At 37.9% G+C, this 21,819-nt stretch overlaps 1 protein-coding gene across 1 annotated transcript in view; it reads right to left on the bottom strand.

Annotated features, from left to right (window-relative positions):
• Positions 1-21,819, bottom strand: part of LOC134532271 (uncharacterized) — a 476,249-nt gene that overhangs the window by 97,254 nt on the left and 357,176 nt on the right. Inside the window, exon 5 of the mRNA XM_063368690.1 lies at positions 13,925-14,092. Coding sequence (XP_063224760.1) covers positions 13,925-14,092 — 168 coding nt within the window. The remainder of the gene's footprint in view (positions 1-13,924; positions 14,093-21,819) is intronic.

Genomic DNA, 21,819 nt, shown 5'->3' with positions numbered 1-21,819 from the left:
CTATTTTAATCAATTATTTTTAACTCAATAATAGAAAATATCTATATAATGATACCAAATTTATACAGATTTAAAGCGTGGCTTTTGCTAAAAGGGGACAAATACTTTTGAGTTCTTATTGTATTAATATATTTGATGATGTATTCAATAATATTGTAGATTCATTTACTATAATAACAACTGCGGTAAAGCCTTTATGAATAAATTTTAATACATATGTACAGTCTCCATAATATTAATTTATTTGAAAACAATCGGATTTACGAAGATTCCTGGATGATCTGTAACCACTGTTCTTCGTAAATTGAAGATGGAAATTTTTTACAGTGTACTAATTGAAGCTTATATAAAACATTAAAAATTTCCCAGTCATAGTTAGGGGCATGTATTTTTCGCGAAATAATATGATCACGCATTAGAATGCAATTAGGTATGTCCGTGCTAGCGATTGTTCCCTTGTGATTAGCGAACGTCTGCAATGGATGTCATTTTGGCGGTAATTCAGGACGCGATTGCTTCCGCACTGGATGGCTGTGATTGGTGTATTGACAGTAGACATGAACCTGAATAAGCCCATCAAACCACGGAATAAAGTCAATGAATGATACAAATTATTACCACACAATTTTGTCTGGAAATCTTTTCGCGAAAAGTACATGGCCTAAGCATAATTTAATGAATATTTGTGCGGAAGAATTGGGTTGTTTGCTTGACTTCAAAACACTTTGTTAGTGTCGTGATCTGATTGGCTAAAGAAGCTCATTCCACAATAAGGATGTGACCGCTGCATTCAAGAACGTCCATGGTGCGCCACAAGATAACTATGCCATTAAAAAAAATGGGTGCGTGTACTTATGTACGCGCATGAGAAGTTATACTTCTTTGGCATCATTAAAAAATAGTTTTTAATTGCATGCAAATAATTAATTACAATAAAATAATAAAAGTGCTGGAAAAGGATAGTCAACAGTGTAAATAAAGTTCAGTTTAAAAAATAAAATTTAGAGAATAATAAATATATGACATAATTTTTACTAAATATTATAATATTCTTGATTTTAAATATTTATTATTGATTATTTAATATTTTAAAAGAAAATAAATAAATTTAATAATAAATTCAAAAAATTAATTTAAGTTTATTAATTTTTTAAATATTTATTATTTTCTTAATTTAATATTCACTTTTCATTTTTATCAAAAAGTTTTCATTAAATTTGTTCAATTATTTTTATAAATATTTATTATTTATTCAATTTAATAATACATATTTGATTTGATGTTAGATTTTAATTTTTATCACAAATTTTTTATTAAATGTTTTATTAAATTTATTTCTTTATTTTGTAAATATTAAAAAACCAATAATAAATATTTAACATTAATAATTTAATAATATTTAGTATTAATTATATTAAATTATAATACTTAAATTTATATCAATAAATAATATATACGGATAGTTTACCTAAATTATATTGGAGCACTTGAAAAAGTATATAAGCACAATTTTTTTACTTATATTTACGAATAGTAAATAATATTAATCAAAATATTCAATTTAAATCACTACTGAGTATAATTTATTAGCACATATATAATTGGCACTTGTATGAAACTAAAACACGTGTTGTGAATGTAGAAACTAGAAACATGTGGATAAATATTATAAATATAAAAACAGTGATCAGAGGCGACGAGCGTGCCAACATGCGCGACTAATAGAGGTTCTATTTCTATTTTGTTGGTAGCTATTTTTCGAGACTTAATAAGCGGTTTAGCTGGCAGCTTCAACCTGTTAATTTTGTGTTGCAGTGATGCGCGTGCATCTTAAAATTTCACTCATTTTTTCATAACGCGCCTAAAGAAGTACAACTTAAAAATAATTTTTTCCAACTGTGTGATCGACAATAAGTTACAGTGTGTTGAAGACTACCTTGGCATAAAAAGATATTTCGATGGATCACAGTCCCTAGTTATGGCCTCAAATATAATATTATTATCTTTAAATAAAAATTTAGCACACGAAGGAAAACTAAGCATTTCTGGATAGGTTTTTTTTTTAATGCACCAACAGAACATATAATCCAACACAACACCAATGCCCACAGTCCAAAGCCTGTGTTTCTCAATGCAGCGCACTAATGCCTGCGTCACAAGGACCAAGGCATGTGAAAGGGGAGAAGATGAATAAAACAGCAGCCGCTAATGAAGCCTCCCCGTCATACAAAATGGAAACCTCAAGTCAGAAATTAAAATAAACCCTCTTCGCGGGTAACGAGTTAAAAAAAAAAGGTAGGCAGTAGTCGGGGGTACTAAAGTGAGGTTTTCGTAAAAACGGCTCTCTTTTACTAATGAAACCATCAAACAGAACCATCGAGAGAAACTGAGGAGCCGGGGTAAAATAAATTTGTCAGACCTCCTTTCCATTAATTAATAATTTTTTCAAACCCCACAATTTAACAAAAAAAAAAATTAAACGTACAGCCGCCATAACTGTAAGTGGGCGTGTGTGTATTGTCAAGGTTCCCAATGAGTTCTATTAGCAACAAACTTGTAATTTCAACATATTATCAGCGTCAACTCATTTATTAAAAAAAAAAAAAAATCTCAAAACTCAACCGGGTCTCCGGGGATTTTGCTTCCCCCCTCCATATTTTTTCCCGTCCCTCAAGGTGGCATTGTGTACAAATATTTGTTTATGCTAACATTCGTTTAGGAACTTATATAACTCAGTTCTTGTATTACTGGGTACTTCATTAGCACTCCCACCCCTACATACATCACAAGACACAACGTCTCAAACGGATGTCTCCGGGTCAAAATTAAAAGCATCCTTCTTCAATCTGTAGTGCCAACTCTTACCCGCATTTAAGATTAGGTCCGGTTAGTTTCTACCTGCGTTTCGCACGTTCTACTTACACTTTATTTTTGCATGTACTTTTTTTTTACTTTACTGAGTCACAGTCTTCCCAAATTTAATAGTACATAGCTTTAAAATAGCCGCAACATGTACGCAGGACTGTATTGTGTACAAAACAGTAACTTATATTTGGTCGCAAACCTTGCAATAACGACTACACACAAAGGGCCCCATACACTAGCAGATATGCTCGCAGAGCATGCTCGGCGCATGGCCGCTACCACACACTACACGAGTATGATCGTCTCTTTCCCTATAAAGACAGTCGGTGTTGTACTTGCACAATGGCTGCAAGTAGCACTGCACTGTTTGGCGGATTTTTTTGTTTGGATGAAGAGCCACTAAAAAAGAAACGAAGAGTTTGGTCTAAAATGTGGCTTGTGGGAACGAAATCGTTATAGTGACATGTCAATGCTGAGAGAGCTGGAAATATCAGAGCCAACAGACATACATAATTATTTGAGGATGGATAAATGTACATACAGTCAATGTTTCGTTAAATCTTGTAACTAAAAAAAATTAGAAAAATGAACACTAAGCTACGAGATTCAGTAAGCCCAGAAGAACGACTAATTGCTACCCTGCGCTTCCTAGCTACTGGCAGAAGTTACGAAGATTTGAAGTTCAGCTGTGCTGTTTCTCCTCAGCTACTTGGACGAAATATTCCGGAGACCTGCTTCGCCATATTTATAGTATTTGTATTGAAATTAATATATACACTTACTGGGCTGTTGTATACATCTTCAGTTTCTCGATCATCATCTGTCTCTGCAACATAGTCTTCAGCACTCCTCTTTGCAATGAGGAAATTACTTTGCGCACACATTCTTGGCCAACAGTGAAATGTAGTAAATTAAAATACCACAATGTCGGCTGGTAAAGATAATCACTTCCACTTCCTGTTGTTTAGGATATTTTAATTATTCGCAGTTCAAGACAAAAGCTTGCACGTAAATTGTCAAATTGTTTTCTTCTTCACAAAGTCGACGTCGGTCGGCGTCTGGAAACATTTCTCGGACTTTTTTCACTAGCTGTTCGTAGCACTCTCGTTTGATATGCCTATTGACATATTCCTTACTCCTTATATCCCACACTTGTCGAAGAGTGCGATGTAAATTTATGAACTCCTCCCAGAAAAACTTTATTGTAATTAGAAGACATGATGTTGCGGCAACAGACAGCACACTCCCTGTGGGCTCGGGGCGAGCATGTTGGGACCTGCCACACACTGGCGGATATGCTCGGTCCGGGGCTCGGCTCGGAGGGAACTGCCATCGGACGGCGAGCCGAGCATGCTCGGTCTGACAGAGGCCGGACCAGCCCATACACTAGCGGATATGCTCGTCGAGCCAAGTCGGCGGGCATATCCGCTAGTGTATGGGGCGCTTAAGTTGCGGCTGGTTCACATACCACCAAAGTCAAGATTTTAAGGTGTTATCAAAAAGAAAATTTCGTCATTAAAAAATAGTGGACATATTCTTTATCGTCATCGAAAATTAAAACATATCTAACAATAAGAATATTTAAATTACGTTTGACAAACTGATTCAAAAATTCGTGGTAAGACTTAAAATGTGTAGATAAACCAATACTAGGTACAAAGGTATATATTTTTATGAGAGTAAGTTAAATAGAAACTTTTATCGATTGTGCCGTTTAATTTTATTTCTGGTGGCTACATATTTTCAAATTATGATTTGGATTTTTGTCTCTGTCTTATTATTTCAATGTTATTAGTATGAAACAATACATCCACAAACAAACTTTAAAGCCCAAAATCATTATACTTTTACATTTTCTTGTGATGTTTTTTTCTGTAGACCTTATCTGCATGGTATCAGCTATATAGACTTCTTTTAAATAATTTACTTAAAAAATCACACAGAGAAACTAAATTAATTTTCTTTATATAGTAGGCCATATAATAGTTTAGATTTTTAAATAAAAGCCTAAACTAAAGAGTTATGAAATTAATTTGATAATTAAATATTTGAATAGTTAAAATGCGCTTATTGAGGCGAAATTCACTTTATTTGGTGTTTTGACTTGCATTTCAGTGCTATCGGGTATATTGGCTTCCATTTCGGTATTTGGTGGTGATTGACTTCAATTTCGCTCCTATTTCGGTTTTATCGATATTCAATTTTTTTCCCTAACCTAACTAAATCTAAGTGTATTTTGGAAGGGTCCCGGTTAGGGAGAGACCTAGGTGCGTCTCAGGCCGAAGTCATGCTGGGATTAGCCACGCAGGGAGAGGGTCGCATGCACCTTGTGCTAGGAGGGGATTGGCCAGCCATGGCAGCAATGGATGCCATGACAAACTATCGATATTCACCGAATAATTTTGGGATATACTAAGCATATTGTGTGCTAAAGGAAACTTTAAGGGGGTGAAAATATCCTGAAATGTATTTTGTATACTTGAATAGTCATAACAAGATATAATCGCAACTTAAAAATACCTATAATTTATCATCTAGCAAAAATTGTGTTGGAACAAACATGGCACCTAAGATATTTAACATTTTGTTGGTTCTCTAAAGCATTACAAACGCGGCGCTATCTTTTAAGTATTTTTCAAACTAAAAGTTGCAGTCAAATAAATACATTAAACAAAAGCTAAGTACATGTAGGCCTATGTATATGTGTTATTGCTTAAACGACAGAAATTAGTCTATAAATACTTATACTTCCTACAAACAACCTTTAATCTTACTGAGCCATTTCAACATTTAATATTTAACAGTAAAAATTTCATAAGGAAAATTTATTTTATTTTTTATGGCACAGAAAATATGCAGGCTAACAATGTGTTGTGTCTCCACAGTATGATGAACGCCACGCTGTCTCTACATTTCAATGTTTTAATGCAAGGATTCTAACAAACTTTTTAAGTTGTGATTATTTCTTTTTATGTCTATAAATTACTAAAATACTGAATTAAATTGTACTATTATAAAGTTTCGTTTGGCACACCAAAACGCTTAGTAAATCCACAGATGTTCGCGAAAGTTAACATACATGAATGTATCACGTGGGTCCGCCATATTTTCCCGGTTACTGAGACTTACACAGATGGCAGCACCGTGGTGACACATTTCCGTTCCAGTCGACTTCACTTCCATTCAAGAAATTGCTCCTACCAAGTGTCGTACACCGAGAGCTAAGGTGTTTACGTATTTAAAAACAATATTGTCACGGAAAATGTAAACATTAATATGTGAAACGAGCTGGTATCTGCGCACCAAGAAGATATGCGGAGTGAACTAATAGTGGCGTCATGTTTGTTCCATTTGAACTTCTGTGGTGACAACGAGCAACTGGCTATGGCGAGACCTTGTGGCTGCGTCAATTGTACGTTACTCACATTACTCTGAAGCCTCTTGAAAATTCTATAAACTGGATTTTCAGCTGTATATAAATTTGAAAACACAAAACTTAAAAACAACCTGTAATTGTACTGAACCTGTGGAGAGAGCCGCTTTTGTTGCATACACGCCTCCGTGGTGATAATCTGCTTGGGCGATGCAAATGAAATCGCCACCAAAAAAGATTTGGTTGCAAGCAGGGTCAAAGAAAGTGACCAAATCAACTTCGAAGAATATTGTTCTTTCCCGTCTCGTTTGAGTTCTGGAGGGCACATAAATGTTCAGAAGCAGTACATCGTTGGTACGTCCTGCCAATCACCCGGCCTGATGGATGGGAACGGAGGTCTTGAATTTCCAGTCCAGCGCGAGTTATTATCGCTGTTCCCTGACCCCAATCGCCATTTGTAGACATATTGAAAGTGTGTCACAACTTCTTGTTAGAATGCAATATCGACTGCATGTGTTCTAAGAAATGTTTCTAGAGCTGACATTTTTGCAGGGACTGAGAATGCAAAAATATTTAAGGTAACTATGGTTAGACCTGTAATGATGAATGAATGAAAAGAAAAAAACACACACACAAAATCCATAAATACACAAAAATTCTCGTAACTGATGTAAACATGAACCAGTCCGGCAGATTTGAGGAAATAGTTATATAGTTTTGTTTATCTCCGTAATGTTTGTTTTTTATGCCTGTTTGCGGGAATACCTTTTCTTTTTGAACTACACATTTTTTTTCAATAACTGATTTGGCAAGTTCTAAAGATTCTTATCGGTCCGTTTGCTCGGGTTTTTCGGATTGGAACAGTGCCATTGCTTTCCTTTCTGGGCTTTTGCTCCCGGTTCTTCTGTCTCGTTCGTGAGGTCGTTTATCTCGCGCAGTATTTTTAATCATTTTTCGTGTGTCCGTGTTTACATTTTCACCTAAGTCCATGTCATCCGCCCACAATCCACTTCCCAACATTGTTACGTTTTATAATGTGGGGAGAACTGGGTTTGTGGGGGCTAGCATAATTAAGTTTTAATACTGTTTTATTGATTACTAATATTTACGTTAATAATAAACAATTGTACTTAAAAATGTCCGATCACAAATCACTGGTACTTATAAATGTTTATTCTCAAGTCACTCAATGTCTGTCAAGTTCCATAGTCCGCACTCCTCGCTGGAGCCAGTCTCGACAGTGGTTCGCCCCTTACCTCGCGTCTATCCACACACGCACAGTTTTGTGCCACTCAGCCGTCGCATTCTCGCGATCAGTCGAACTCCGCATTGTGCCAATCTCGAGGGGGCCGATGTCGCACTTCACTTCACTCGCGGAACTCTCCGAACTCTCGGAACTCTCGGAATTGTCGCGGGACTCGCTCGGAACTCGGCACTCACGAGGCACTCAGTCGCGGCACTCGTCACGGTACTCTTCGAGGAGGCCGGCGTTGCTGCTTAAGTGCTTGGGCGCCCTTCTAGAACCGACGAGAACGGCCATGACGAGTCGCGTCATCCCGGGCCGACGCCGACGCCCGATCAATCTAGAAAGGCGGCGCTCGTTAACACCACACCGCGCGGCGACCCGCAGAATTCCCAAAGCCGCTCGGCGATAGACAACAGCGCCGAGGAAAGACAGTGCGCTTGGAGCGGGTGGGAAAAGAGGGGGGGAGGGTGTTAGCGACAACCCTTGTAATCCGGCCAGGCACGCGTGGCACGTTTTACGTCAATGGACAACGCGTGACGTCAGTGGCCATGCGGGGCCGCCAGCCAGCTCCGAACCTGCGCGCGCGTCATGGTCCTGTCTGCGTTCGTAACAATATGTTAACAATTATCGAACCAACCTGTGTGTTTTCTGTTTTTTCGTTTCGTATGGAGTGTGGGTCTATTGTTTCTCTCGTCTTTGCCTTATGCGCATCGGTCAAAAGCTAGTTACGGTTGACAGCTCGCCCTTCAACCGCAGTTCCGCAGTAGGCGTTTGCACTGGTGGTTCCCGGTCACGCGAGTGTAATGGAGGAAAAATCCTCTTCTCCAGAGGACATGACAGTCACGTTAGCCTGATTGCGTGATCTGTCTTCAACTGTGGTCGGTGCGCCCCACCGACGCGTGACACGCGCGTATCCCTCCTGGAGGCTCGGGCAAGCAATGCGCTCGTGCGCAGTGGGCTGGCAGTAGCTAGACGTTTGCGGTTGTCCCGGGTATATGACTACACCACGATATTAACCGTCAATTGTTACGTATGGCGGAATATCTTTATTAATTTCCATTTTCCATTTCCCGTTTTTACTTTATACTTGTATTTCGTGCTCCAAACCTCGTCTTGCAAAGTTACAACACGGCCGTATCCTGCTAGTTCTGTACGAATTTTATGATTTTCGATTTCCATAGGGAGGTTGAGGATTCTTACCATTTTTAAGTTGTAAATGGCGTGTTCAGTGGTGTGCTGTTACTATTTTCAGAATGCACAGTAATGATTTATTTTAATGATATTATTATTTATAAAACTTATTATTTAGATTGTTATTATTATTATTATGAAATTTTATTATTTAATTTGTATATTGTTCGCCCGCAAAAGTTATTTAAATATATTTTTATTAATTATGTATATCTACGAGAGCTATGCTCTATGACCTGAAATCGATTTATATGGACAGTCAATTGAGTATACCCCTCTAAGGACTAATGAACTTAACGAATGAACGATGATTTTATTCGGGGTATTACTTTAAGAAATTTTCATTGTTGGAAATTTTCGTTTTAAGTTTACCGCATTTCTGTGTTTTCAATTGTATTAATCAGTGTTATTTACGGTATTTATATTGTAAATTACGCTAACCGATTTTGGTTTCGGCCAATGAGAGGCCGTGTTTTAAAGGTGAGGCGTCTAGAACGTCTTAATTAATAAGAAAGAATGGTTGTATGAAGGCGTCTGATGCCGACGCAAAGGCGCGAGGCCTATTTTAAATTTGAAAGATAGCTAGCTAAATTATGCCACCCGACACTCAGGATGAGCTTAATCGGCGTATAAATAAATAATGTGTAAGATTATAAGGGCATATTCTGACGGATATGTTATTAGGAGTGAAAATCTGTAAGTAAAGATCTTGCATTTCGTATCGCCTATAGACCCAGCTGTATGTAATTTCGTCGTAAATCACTCCGATTTGACTACAAACTGATTAGTTTTCACGTAAAATTTGTCAATTATCATGAACTACGTCATGAATTGTTATTTAAAAGATTTAAATTATTATTTTATTTTGTGATACCCAGAGGTGAAACGGGAGTACTAGTTTCGTGTCTCTACCATATAAACTGAGTTAAGCCAAGGCAAATACGACCCAAATATAAACGTTACAAGTAATCATACTAACTAATAAATTGTGCTAAGATTTCAAACATCTTTCTTTTACGTAAGAATGCGTCCGTAAAAACATTATTTGATTAATTTTCTGAACTTACACTAACGAACTTTTGTGAACGATTCATGTGTGCTACGTATAATCCTGATGTTTAATTTACATAAGCGCATATCCACGAGTCATGTTCAGTATCGTTAGGATTGTTTTTCTGTGATTTTTATCTAATTATATTAATATTGATTCTATCTACACATATGTTAGTTGTCCCTGATGAATAGCCATTTTATTCTTAATAATAAAAACCTGAATTCTATCCCTATGTGTTGATATATGTTCCTAGCTACCTGTGTCCAAGAGTGTGTGTTTTATGATAAATAACATTTTATGCATGTTTCTAAGGGTCACAGTACAAGAGCATAACAGTACAATTGACACATGTAAATATGCATATATATATATATATATATATATATATATATATATATTTTTTTGAAAAATAGTGACAGCCAGTGTATATCGTCCCGACAACACACACACAACAAAAGGGTCTATTTATAAATCAACGAGTACAATTAATGGTACTGGCGCCAGCAGTAAGCATTGTGCCGTTTCATGTTTCGGCACTCGTAAAATAGTAAAATTATTTTTGTTTTCTGTACCTAATAATTATTTTATATTGAGTCTTATAATGTTTACTTGTGTTTAATTACATTTTAAACCTAATTTAGTTTTTTTTAATTTAATTTTATTAATGATATTTACTTTAAATTTTTGTATTATATTCCATTAAGCACACAATTCTATTTTTTGTTTGGCTTCAGTCAAAACCTTCCATTTGTTCGCCGGATGTTCTGTGCTAGTAACGCCCGCCTGTCCACCGTGTCCCGGCGTGCTGTCCACGTCATTGTCAGCAGTTGCTTGCAGTTTCTCCTCGCTTCTTCACGTGATTTCATATAAAAAATCTGTACTCTAGACAATTTTTTTTCCTAGAGTATTTTTTTTTTAGTACCGTCCACGCAACCTGGTGGCAGTTCGGTAAGCTTCCGATGCTCCATTGTTTTATAATTACTTACCCGCTTCGTCCGTTGTTCTCGGCATTCGCCAAGATGGCTCCAGTCAGTGATGGTGGTTGATTAATGCATTTTTTCGCACCAAAGTTTTTTTTTGGTAGACATCTCACGTAGAAGTGGTGTTTTTATTTGGTTTTAAAAGATGACGTGAAGTTCAGTGTAAATTTCTTCAGCCTCCGATTTCGGTAAGTCACGAGAAAGCACGAGAGAGAGTGAGAGTGTTTTTTTGTTGTTGCCTTTTTTTATTTAATTTTTGTTTCTCTGCAACCTTATGTTGCAGGAGGTTATCGTTTTGGATCCTCTTCAAGTTCTTTACGTTTTGGGTTATTCTTTAACCTACCTTCAAACATTATGTATTGAATCTACGTCCTGTCGGCCCGGGAAGCACGGTTCTGCGCCGGCTGCTGTACAAGTTTTCGTCTTGAACATGTCATGGATATTTCTCATCTTCAGCTAAGTCCGTTCCTTTTTTTTAATGAATTTTTATTATTGCTTGTCGTCCAAACGTTTCGTCACCTAACGCTTACAAAAGAAAAAGACTTTCGTCGTCTAATGTTGGGCAAAAAAATTTTAATTACCTAATGTTTCCAAAAAAGGACTTTAATTACTTAAATGAAGTATTTTTGTTATATGTTCTGTTTTGTTCCTGAATAAGTTTTTAATCTACATTTAAAGTTATAGACTCAATTAGTAAAATCCTAATTATGGATATAACATGATATTTAAATTTATTATAAAAACTAAATAACTAATATAAAGTAATTTTTAACATTATTAGCCTGTAATTTGGGTGCACCCTAGGTTTACTATTGATAACAAATATTCCATTTTAATTATAATTTTATGACTTTTGTTTACCTCTTCAGATGAGTCATTGTTTTTTTTGTTTAGCTTTAAACGTATTTTCTAACTAAATATATCACCACTAATAGATGAAGATACGTATGTTGTTGTAATTTACTAAACTAAGTTCCTCTGGACTTAAGTAATTATAAGTAATGAGGTGTATTCTGTTGTGAGGCTGGTTTATCCTGACACGTTTCCAGTCAAGCATTTTACTTACATAAACAAATAATTTTATAATATCAATATTTATTTCATTATAATTTGGTAGCAGTAACAAGTCAAATCAAAATCAAATAAATAATAATAAAAACAACCAGTAGTCACAGCATACACCAACAAGAGTAGCAGTAAGCAGCAGTAGAGTGGTGACGCTGATCCGTTCTTGGACGGCAGTGATAAACGATGACAGTCCGTTGGTGGAACGCAGAATGGCTTCGCGTGGTCCCGACCGAACAAATGTCAAGAATATACAGTTTTGGTGACCGTCAAGCTGCAACGCCTCAATTTGGTCTTCCGTTACGCATTAAAAACAGCATATCTAGCACCTCGCTTATTTCATGGGCAGATGGCCTTTCGACAAAGAATTGACTCGAGCGTTTGACGTGTTTACTTGACACTATTAGTGACACAAACTGGAACTCACGTCTCCTTCACAGACGTTACCCCGTTTGCCACTCGAGTGATCCGCGCCGCGTTCGGAACACAATGTGCACTCGGCGTCGACCCGCCCGAAACTGCGCTGTCGGGACTATTGGGGGTATCGTGTAATGCCCGTTTCTTATGTATTTTAAAACTTGGGATTCCTTTTTACTATACCTGCCTATTTTAGTTCAAAAAATTACAGCGTAGTTTCACCATCATAAAGTTTCATTTGGCACACCAATACGTTTGGTATGTACCATAATGTTTACTAAAGTGACTTTAAACTGGTTTATGTCGATACACGTGGGTCCGCCATCTTTGTGTCATCGACTTCCTTTCAATTTTCACGAAATTACTCCTACCAAATGCTGTATACCGAGAGCTAAGATGTTTACACGCGTAAAAAAAAAAGTTTGCACTTAGGTAGACTTCTATATGGCATTACTAAATGTTAACCTGAAACATCTTAAAGCACATATAACACTATGCATATGTCTGTGTATTTGTTTTTGCTTAAACAACATAAATCAGTCTGTAAATATGCTACTTCCTACAAACAAACCGAACCTTATTGAGCTGATTGAACATTTAAGATTTAACTGTAAAAATTGAACCACGAAATTATTTTATTTTTCATGGTATCGAACATACGTAGGGTTAAAAAATCATTGTGTCAGTATTATGAACACTGCGCTATTTTTTTTCATTTCAATGTTAACTAAGGGTTGTCAAAATTGTAATGATAGGTTTATAAATTTTTTTTTAAGTTGTCACTGTTTCCTTTTATGAATATAAATTATAACATAAAGTATGAAATAATAGTTGTACTATTATAAAGTTTTATTTTTTAAATCTATGCGGGGTGTAAATTCTGCGATGTTCACGAAATTAATATATGTATATGGATGAATCACGCGGGTCTGCCATCATTTAGAGATGGTAGCACCCTGGTTACACATTTCCGTTCCAATGACTTCCGTTGCCATCCACGATATTACTCCTGTCAAATGCCGTATACTGTAAGCTAAGATTTTTCACATCATGAAATAAATGTATTATTAATAGGGGCATGCATATTTCTCGAAAAGATTCCGAGGATAGCTAAAAGTTAAATCACCTTAGCATCGTCTGTGTTCCGAGATTGGGTGAGTTTCTTTCATGAACATGTTGAGTGTTACAACACCAATCACAATAATTCAGTGAGGCAGCAAACGCGTCCTGAATGGCTCGGTCAAGTAAGGCAACGACTTCTCTTGCAGACGGCCGCCAATCACAAGGAAGAAACAGCTGGTGCTGTTATACCTTGTTGCACTCTAATATGCGTTCAGATATTTTCGCGAAAAATGCCTGCCCCTAATTATTAAGCACTAGTCAGTGGCGTAGCCAAGATTTGTGTATGGGGGTGTTAAGAAGCATCCCCCCCCCCTCGTATTAAAGCGGGGGGTCCGGGGGTCCTCCCCCGGGAAAATTTGGATTTTAAGGTGTAAAATATGTAGTGATTTTTTTAGCAGTTTTCGGTTCTTAAATTTAAATATTGTAATAGTAAAATTTTTATTAATTTTAATATGAAATTTGTTTGAGTGATGAATAAGAAATTAATTAAATATTTGGGGCTAAGGAGGGGGGTTGAACCCCTAACCCCCCCTGGCTTCGCCACTGAGCACTCTCCACCCAATAAAAAAAAATACACTAATGGTGCGGGAATTGACGACGGGAGAGCTTACCAAATGCCGCAAAGAGCGGAGGACGACTGCGTTCATCGCGTCTGCCCCCAGCGCGGTCACCAGCAGCGGCCGAGGAGACACGTTCATCTTGCCCAGAGCGTCCGCCATGTTCCTGCCCACTCCACCGGCCGACTGCTTCACGAGGCCGCGGTGCGTGCTGCCATCTACCTGCGGCGGACAGAACCGCGACCACGCGCGTTACGAGCCGGCCAACAGTCCGTGCAATTAATTTATTTTTTAACTTTTGAAGTGGAACTTCATTATAGGCGGTAGGTAAAGTCGAGATTGTTGAATCATCGGAGCGTAATGAAAAGTGTAACGCTCAAAATCGGGCGATAGATGGTGGGGTGGTGGAGAGGGTTGGAGAGGGAGGAGGAATCATAGAACAAGGAGTAGATATAGAAGTGCGACTCTTAAGGGGGTGCTTCCCATTTCAGGTAAAGATTTTATATTTACTGTAATTACAGATAAACTTGTAGACTTTTCAATTGTTTAACTTTCACGAAATTAAAAATATATACAGCGCATACGTTTTGCATAATTAGCTGCCAAAGTTATTATTTTAACGTTTTTGGATTGTACAAATAAGGAGAATTTAATTTATTGCAGAACTTATTTTTTTTTTTTTTAGGTTTAACTGCAATGCTACTGGCTACTTCAAGAAATGGTTTTAATTTCTTTCAGAAAATATTAATTAATTTTACCTGGCATTTCAAAATTCTCATATTTGTTACTATTTTGACAGCCAAGAAACATGAAATGAGTTTTTGTGATAGAAATGCAAACCATATCATGAAGTAGCCAGTGGCATTGCAGTTAAACCTAAAAAGTTTCAGTTCTGCAATAAATTAAATTCTCCTTATTTGTACAACCCAAAAACGTTAAAAATGTAACTTTGGCAGCTAATTATGCAAAAAGTATGCACTGTATATATTTTTCATTTCGTGAAAGTTAAACAATTGAAAAAGTCTAAAAGTTGATCAGTGATTAATATAAATACAAAATCATGACCTGAAATGGGAGGCACCCCCTTAAGGGAACTCCCTAATAAAAATTGTTAGCGCGCTGGGTCACTGGCCATGTGCTGCAGCTAGTGGATGGGCGGAGCTAAATATCTGATCTTCTCTATGGACAAGGGGAGGGGGTAAGAAGCAAGGGCGTGGCTGAATGAGAGGGTTGGAGGGGAAGGCTCTTTTGTCATTGTATCTGCTGGAGTCCAGTTACTGCGTTATCTGCAAGGTGGGGAGCTGCCTACCGCTACATACACCAGCAGGATCAAATTCTCGTATCGCCTTGCTTGCTTTTCAAACAGTGTTTATTCATTTGAAAAATATGATTAGTGTTGCACTCAAGAATATATCCGTGAGTTGCAAACAACTATAATTCGTGTTTAAAAGTGTTTTTATTTTAACTCACATACTACATAAGTAGTATGTAAACGTATGTCCGGGGACAGGCTTTAAGGCTGAGGTGCCTGAGGTGCCGACCACCATGTTGGATTGTGACGTCACGGCAGCCATCTTGGATGAGTGTGACCTTGACTTTTGACCTTGACCTTTGAGCTTGATCTTGACACCGGCGGCCATATTGTATCAGCCATCTTGGATCTGCCATCTTTAAATCGAGCGCCCCACTCATTATGATGAAATTTTCGTCTCTGTCGCCATATTGATTTTTTTTGGTTCTTCTGGAGGCCGCCATCTTGGATACCATTGACTTTGTTTCTGTTGTTTGTTCCTAGATAGCGCCAGCGTCGCTCTTGATTTTTTTCTGTTCTGCTGGAGGCCGCCATATTGGATACCATCGACTTTGTTTCTGCTGTTTGTTCATAGAGAGCGCCAGCGTCGCTCTGTCTCATCACATAAGGTCGATGTTCCATTACCTACCATAGCTATTATGGTCCTTATCGACATATTTAATTTAATTTTTTATGCAAAATACATTGGAAGCGCTGTGATTCGAACCATCGCAGCTCTGATCTCTAGGTTAAGCACTCAATAAATAATTAAATTCTATTTTTTTTTCGCTCTGATATTTATTAAAATAATTTCAGTAATTAAAAGTATGTTAATAACATTTAATGGAAGCAGCTAAACAAATAAATATACCTAAAAACCTTACAAGACAGTAAAGGTCGCCGGCAATAGGTGTCTTGCTTATGTGTTGGAGGTTATTTCATCCGTCCGTCGAAAGTTAAAGCTAGGCCAAGGTTTTGACGGACGGACGGATGGAATTTTTCCGGTCCATCTGACTGGCTGCAGGTCACGTGATTGACGGACGGACTGGTGACGGACGGATGGGACGAAATGATTGTGAGTCCAGCTTTATTAGTGAAATAATAAAAAAAAAAGTTGGACAAATATTTGTAATTAAAGTTTTTTTTTTAGTTTCTTTCATAAACGCCGAGAATAAAAAAAAAGGGAAACAACGAAATATAAATCCAAAATGGCGACCGGCGCAGAGCTTCCACGCGAAGCAATCGTACAGCACGGTTAACTTTACGAGGCCCGGTTGTCACCAGTTCTCGAAACTGCGAGACATGTCTCGCGACGCCAGCCCCGGCTATACCCTCCCACGGCGAAGCGGTGGAATTTTCGCAGCAGGCCGTCTCCAGCAGTTGACGGCGGCGGGGCCCTCGCCCTAATTACGCTCCATATCTCACCCCAGGGAGTGGAGGAGGGGGGTTATCGACCCGAGGGGTCGGGCGCGGAGGGCCGGGGGCAACACGGCCCAGCGAAGGAAGGGGTGCAGAGACCAGGAACAGACAGCTGTTGGCTCCAGCAGACAAAGACAGACGCCCCGCCCGCCCCTCCGAAAATCTGCGGCGGTGTAGCCCCCGAACGAAGACGTCTGGGGCCGTTTCGGCAGCTGACGTCACACGGCTTCCGAGGCGGGCGCGAGGGAGCTGAGTTTCAGAACCCGGCTTGCCCGGTCGTACGGTCCGCTCTGAAGTGAGGACACGGATGACGTACACGGAATGACGTAAAGGAATATGTGAATCACGGGACAGAGCAAGGAGACTTTTTTCTCTCCTGGAATTCAGTCCGTGGTGCCATACAATAATAATAAAAACATTAAAATATTTTATATAATAATTTTTTGAACAATATTTTGTGAGGATTCAGTTACAATTTTTCTAACTACAGCTCATTCCTCCTTGCTTTCCCACCTAGAAAGGAAGGGAGAAAGGGTGGGGGGTGGAAACTATCTCCTTTGGATACGCCCTTGGAACAGAGTTTGTCCATTGGCAAGCATGAATACACAGACGCGTGCGGATTCACGTTTAAGTTACTCCGCGTGACTAACAGAAACCGAATGTTTGACCGCGGTAGAAGTCATGTTTGTTAAGGATGGAGAGACGTTTAAATTTTTTTTCAATTACAAGAATGTTTTTTATATGACCAGTTGTGGTATCATTACTTAATTGTTTATTTTTAGTTAATTTTAATTTCACGTATAAGGAAAAGTGCTATTTCTTAGGCTCGTGCAGAAAATATGTGTTAATAGTAGTGTGAATATGTTAATACAGTCTTTGATGATAGAATTAGGTATGCTTTCAAATCCAGTGGTTCAACTTAACTTAATATTTATGATGGCCCACATAATTAGAATCTCAGTAACTGTTCGAACCAAAACCATTAGGTACTTCAATTTCAATTAACTGAAATTAATTATGTCATCAATCAGGGACGATAATTAATTTTTACAATCCTCTTGGTCTGTACATTTATTTACAAACTACATAGTAAAAAATGACAATAATTGAATTTTAGATGTTACTAAATTTTTTTAATTAGATTTTATTTCATGATAACGTGAATTTCAGTGTTGCAACGCATATTAACATGCATTTAGATATTATAATATGGTGTATTAACTAGCATTTATTTTTTGTCGTAATTTACCATAAAATATTGTCTCTAACAGTAAGCTATTATATATATGTTAATTATTAAATGACTACCTATTACAAAGTTTTATTGCCGGTATCAAATTCAGAAAATTTGTAAAAAAAATAGAAACATTTATTAGTTTATGCCGCTTGAAAAATTTATAACACCATTCTGTTGTGAGCCTATGGGTTTTCTCGGTATGCTCCCGTTTATCCATCAACATTTGCATTCGGTCCACGATGCTCACCCATATCGCCTCACCTGGTGCATTTTTCAGGCTGGCCGTAAATTTAAGTGTGTAAGTAATAGCGGCCAGAAGTCATGATTATTATGATAAATTACGCGACACTTTACAACACGTAAATTACGTTTGGTAAATTATTTCGTGGAAAAAATGTGTTAGCAAACAACAAAAAATCAAGAGCGGTATAGAGATAAATATACAGGGGAATCCCTTAAACTAAATAACGTCGTAAACATATTATAAATTACATACATGACCAATCTTTGAGCTGGGAGACTCAGTACAAACGATAGAATGACCGAACGAATGAATGTTCTTCTAATCGAGGGTCATCAGAGACAATGAAAGGTGATGAGATGAGAATGGAGCACTGACGGAATGAAATAATTGTGGCAAAACGGGAGTATCCCGAGAAACTTCACCGTATCAAGGCAACGTCCGCCACGTTTCCCTCTTGCGAAAAATCCGGGTATTGACTCTGCGTGGATTCTATTATGACGAATCAGCAAACTTAGCCACTTCCTTTAAAATATTATGGATATTTTTTACTCGGTTATCAAGGGTCCGATTCCAAACCAAGTAGGTACGCTAAAGATTGTTCGTTCAAATCATAAATCAAAATTGATTTAGAAGCTGTGGATAAGGATTGAAGGCTTTCGTTCCCATTGTCCGAGGTCGCTTGGTTTGTGGGTTGAAGTCGAGAAATCACCGACTTTTTGGTGGACATTGCGGGCATGTGTCGTTTTGCCTAAAGGCGTTTTGCCTAATTTTAGGCAAAACGCCGTTTAGGCAAAACGCCGTTTAGGCAAAACACCGTTTAGGCAAAACGCCGTTAGGCAAAACGCCGTTAGGCAAATCGCCGTTAAGCAAAACGCCGTTAGGCAAATCGGAGTTAGGCAAAACGCCGTTAGGCATATCGCCGTCAGGCAGAACTCCGTTTGGGAAAACGCCGTTAGGCAAATCGCCGTCAGGCAAAACGCCTTTAGGCGAAATGACTTTAGGCAAATCGCCGTAACGAATTCATGTTTAGGCAAACCGCCGTTAGGCAAATCGCCTGTTACTCGACATTGCAATAGCCATCTTCAGGGTATCTATCTCCTATTGAAGTTTTTCATGAAGTTCTCTTGCTTTAAAATACTATCAGGCGAAAGTATCTTAGGGTAATATAAACTTCTAAAACCCTCAGTAGGAGACTGCTCTCCTGAAGATGACTACTGTGATTTAGACCGAAACGTCGGCGAACTCTTCGCCTACAACGCGGTTATAACTCACAATTCAAGAAAGCTCTGGTGACCGTGAATTTTATTCAGTTTTGTTGCCCTGCCTTCCTCAATATCTCATTGCAGATCCAAACCTTCTATTTATAATCACATCTGCTATTAGAACTTAAAAAAAAAAAAATGCAATGTTGAGGCTTTCGTGCAAGAATCTACCGTACAAACTTTTTTTTACAGTATGTGTTTAAATTTTAAGTAGATGAACGTTTTTCTAAATACATAAAGTACACAATTGGACTACAACACAGTAAAGTAAGACATTACTAGCTTGATATTACCAGCGTTTCCGAATCGCTCGCACCAACTAATATAACGTGACCTAACCGAACGTACTGGATTAGGCCTATACAGACATAGTGAAGAATAAGACGGGACTTTATCACCACCACGTCCTAATGTAGGCAACACAGTCAAACTTTCGCTTTCAAGACCTTCCAATAAAGTTAGTCAGGTGATGTGGGGCCTTATGACGACACCGAAAACGTCACTAGCGAAGCCATTTTTTTTGGAAACGTCTGATTTCTTGAGTTTCCTTAAATATTGTGTATATGTGGCTAGTTCTAACAATGTTGGATGATTGACGGAATTAGCCAATCAGAATAATGCCAAACGAAAACGAAAAAGACGTTTTAGTCAGAACGTATCTTTAAAATGGCAAATAATGCAAGGGAGGTTATTAAAGTTGTAAAGGCAAAATAAGGTTAGTATGAATGTTGTTTTTAAAGTAATTCATCTGTAAATAGGAACAATTTATCTATAACGTTTTAAGATCGCAGAGTGCAACGAGTATCATGCGATAAAATTTTACAAACGTTTTGAAATTTAAGAAATGCATAAAAATCAAAGCACGTGAAGCATTATTTTAATTTTAATTAGTTTAATATTGAAAAGTTTGAGTTAACTCAGATCAATAATAACTTTGAAATTGCGACCGGATTCAAAACATGTTTGAAATTATCTAGCCGTACAACGTTATTTGGTAGAAAAAATTTTTGAAGCTATATTTCTACCAATATTCTCTCAAACGTTCTTGTCAAATATAGTTGGAGAAAAAAAAACTGACAGCGTAACACGGCCTTAAGCACAGTATTCATGGCGGGAAAACGCACAGTTATTGACTGCTGCTGGGAACAAACAGACAGCATAGAAAATACTTTATTCTCGTAGCTCGTTTATTTGATGCACATGAGGGATTGGCGTGAATTGTGAATTGCGTGTGTGATTTGGGGGGGGGGGGGGGCAGGGGGAAGTGCCCTCTGGAATTAAAAATAACTCACTGTGTGGGAAAATAGGCGCTTGCAAAATCGTTAACTGTGAAAAGTGAATAATAAACGTAATCCCACCCCTTGGCATGAGGAGTCACATGCTTTAGATACTCCCAAATAGTAGTATGCGGGGGGTGCTCGCTCCATTGGGATGTAACATACGCGTGACGTCAGAGAAAACCACTACCGTAGCGAGCGCGGGTTGGTTGCAACTGCTGGGAGCAGTCTGTTGAATACTAGTTGTAGCTGTTGGGAGCAGCCTGTTGAACACTACCTGTCAACTGAAATCTTTTTTTGTTGAGGGTTTCTCATTGGCTTAGAGTCCTTAAGGTAAACTGTGATCCAATCACCGAAGAAGCATGAAGGTGAATCGTTTGGATTCTAGCCTATCGCGAAATAAATCCGAAATTTTTTTCCGGTCTCTATTAATCTAGTTTCAAAATACGCGAACGAACAACAAATTGGAATAAATTTATGGAAATATCCCTTGAATAATAGTGACGAAAAAAAATATGACAAACTTGGTGTTTGAGATAAAGCCGAGTACGTTGTGGGCGAAAACCGAATACTTTCCTCCTTCCACCTTTTCCTGCACAAATGGTAGATACTTGGGACTCAATTTTTGCAGGCATACAGACTTCCCCACGAAATGGCCTTCTTATTTCATCGAAGACAGACCAATGACCTTTTATCCTGATATTTTTACACTCCATTTACCGATGGCCAGTATGGAAAGAAGGAGAAAGATTCGGTCCTGCGAGGACGCGGTAAGTCGTTATACGGTTGTCAGAGGCCATTATACGTGATACATAAACTAGACACATTGCACTCCTCTTCGCCCACACCAGGCGTGGCGACACGGTAATGCGGCATTGTCTGTATCTCTCTCTCTCTCTCTGTTGCATTACTCTTAAGGAGGTAGTATCCTAACATAAATTCGTGTTTCTGCAGATGGTTTTAGATAAATTCGTAATACAACCACAAATAATTGTTTAAAAAAAAGTTTTTTTCCTACTAAATACGTTCTTAGTTTAAGTTTTTATGAACTCAAAGGGAAATGTTTATGTCAAGTGCATAAAAGCCACTCAAAATTGACTTGGTTAGTAGAAAAACGTTTTATAAAGAACTTATGATTATATTATAAAATAATTTAAAATTATGAGCAATAGCAAAAATAATAGAAGCAAAAGAATTTACGCTGTTACGCCGTTAAAAA

Source organism: Bacillus rossius, chromosome 5 (assembly GCF_032445375.1).
Source record: "Bacillus rossius redtenbacheri isolate Brsri chromosome 5, Brsri_v3, whole genome shotgun sequence".
NCBI classification, from domain to species: domain Eukaryota; kingdom Metazoa; phylum Arthropoda; class Insecta; order Phasmatodea; family Bacillidae; genus Bacillus; species Bacillus rossius.
The sequence above is the reverse complement of the archived record's forward strand: the minus strand, read 5'-3'. Positions and strand labels throughout refer to the sequence as shown.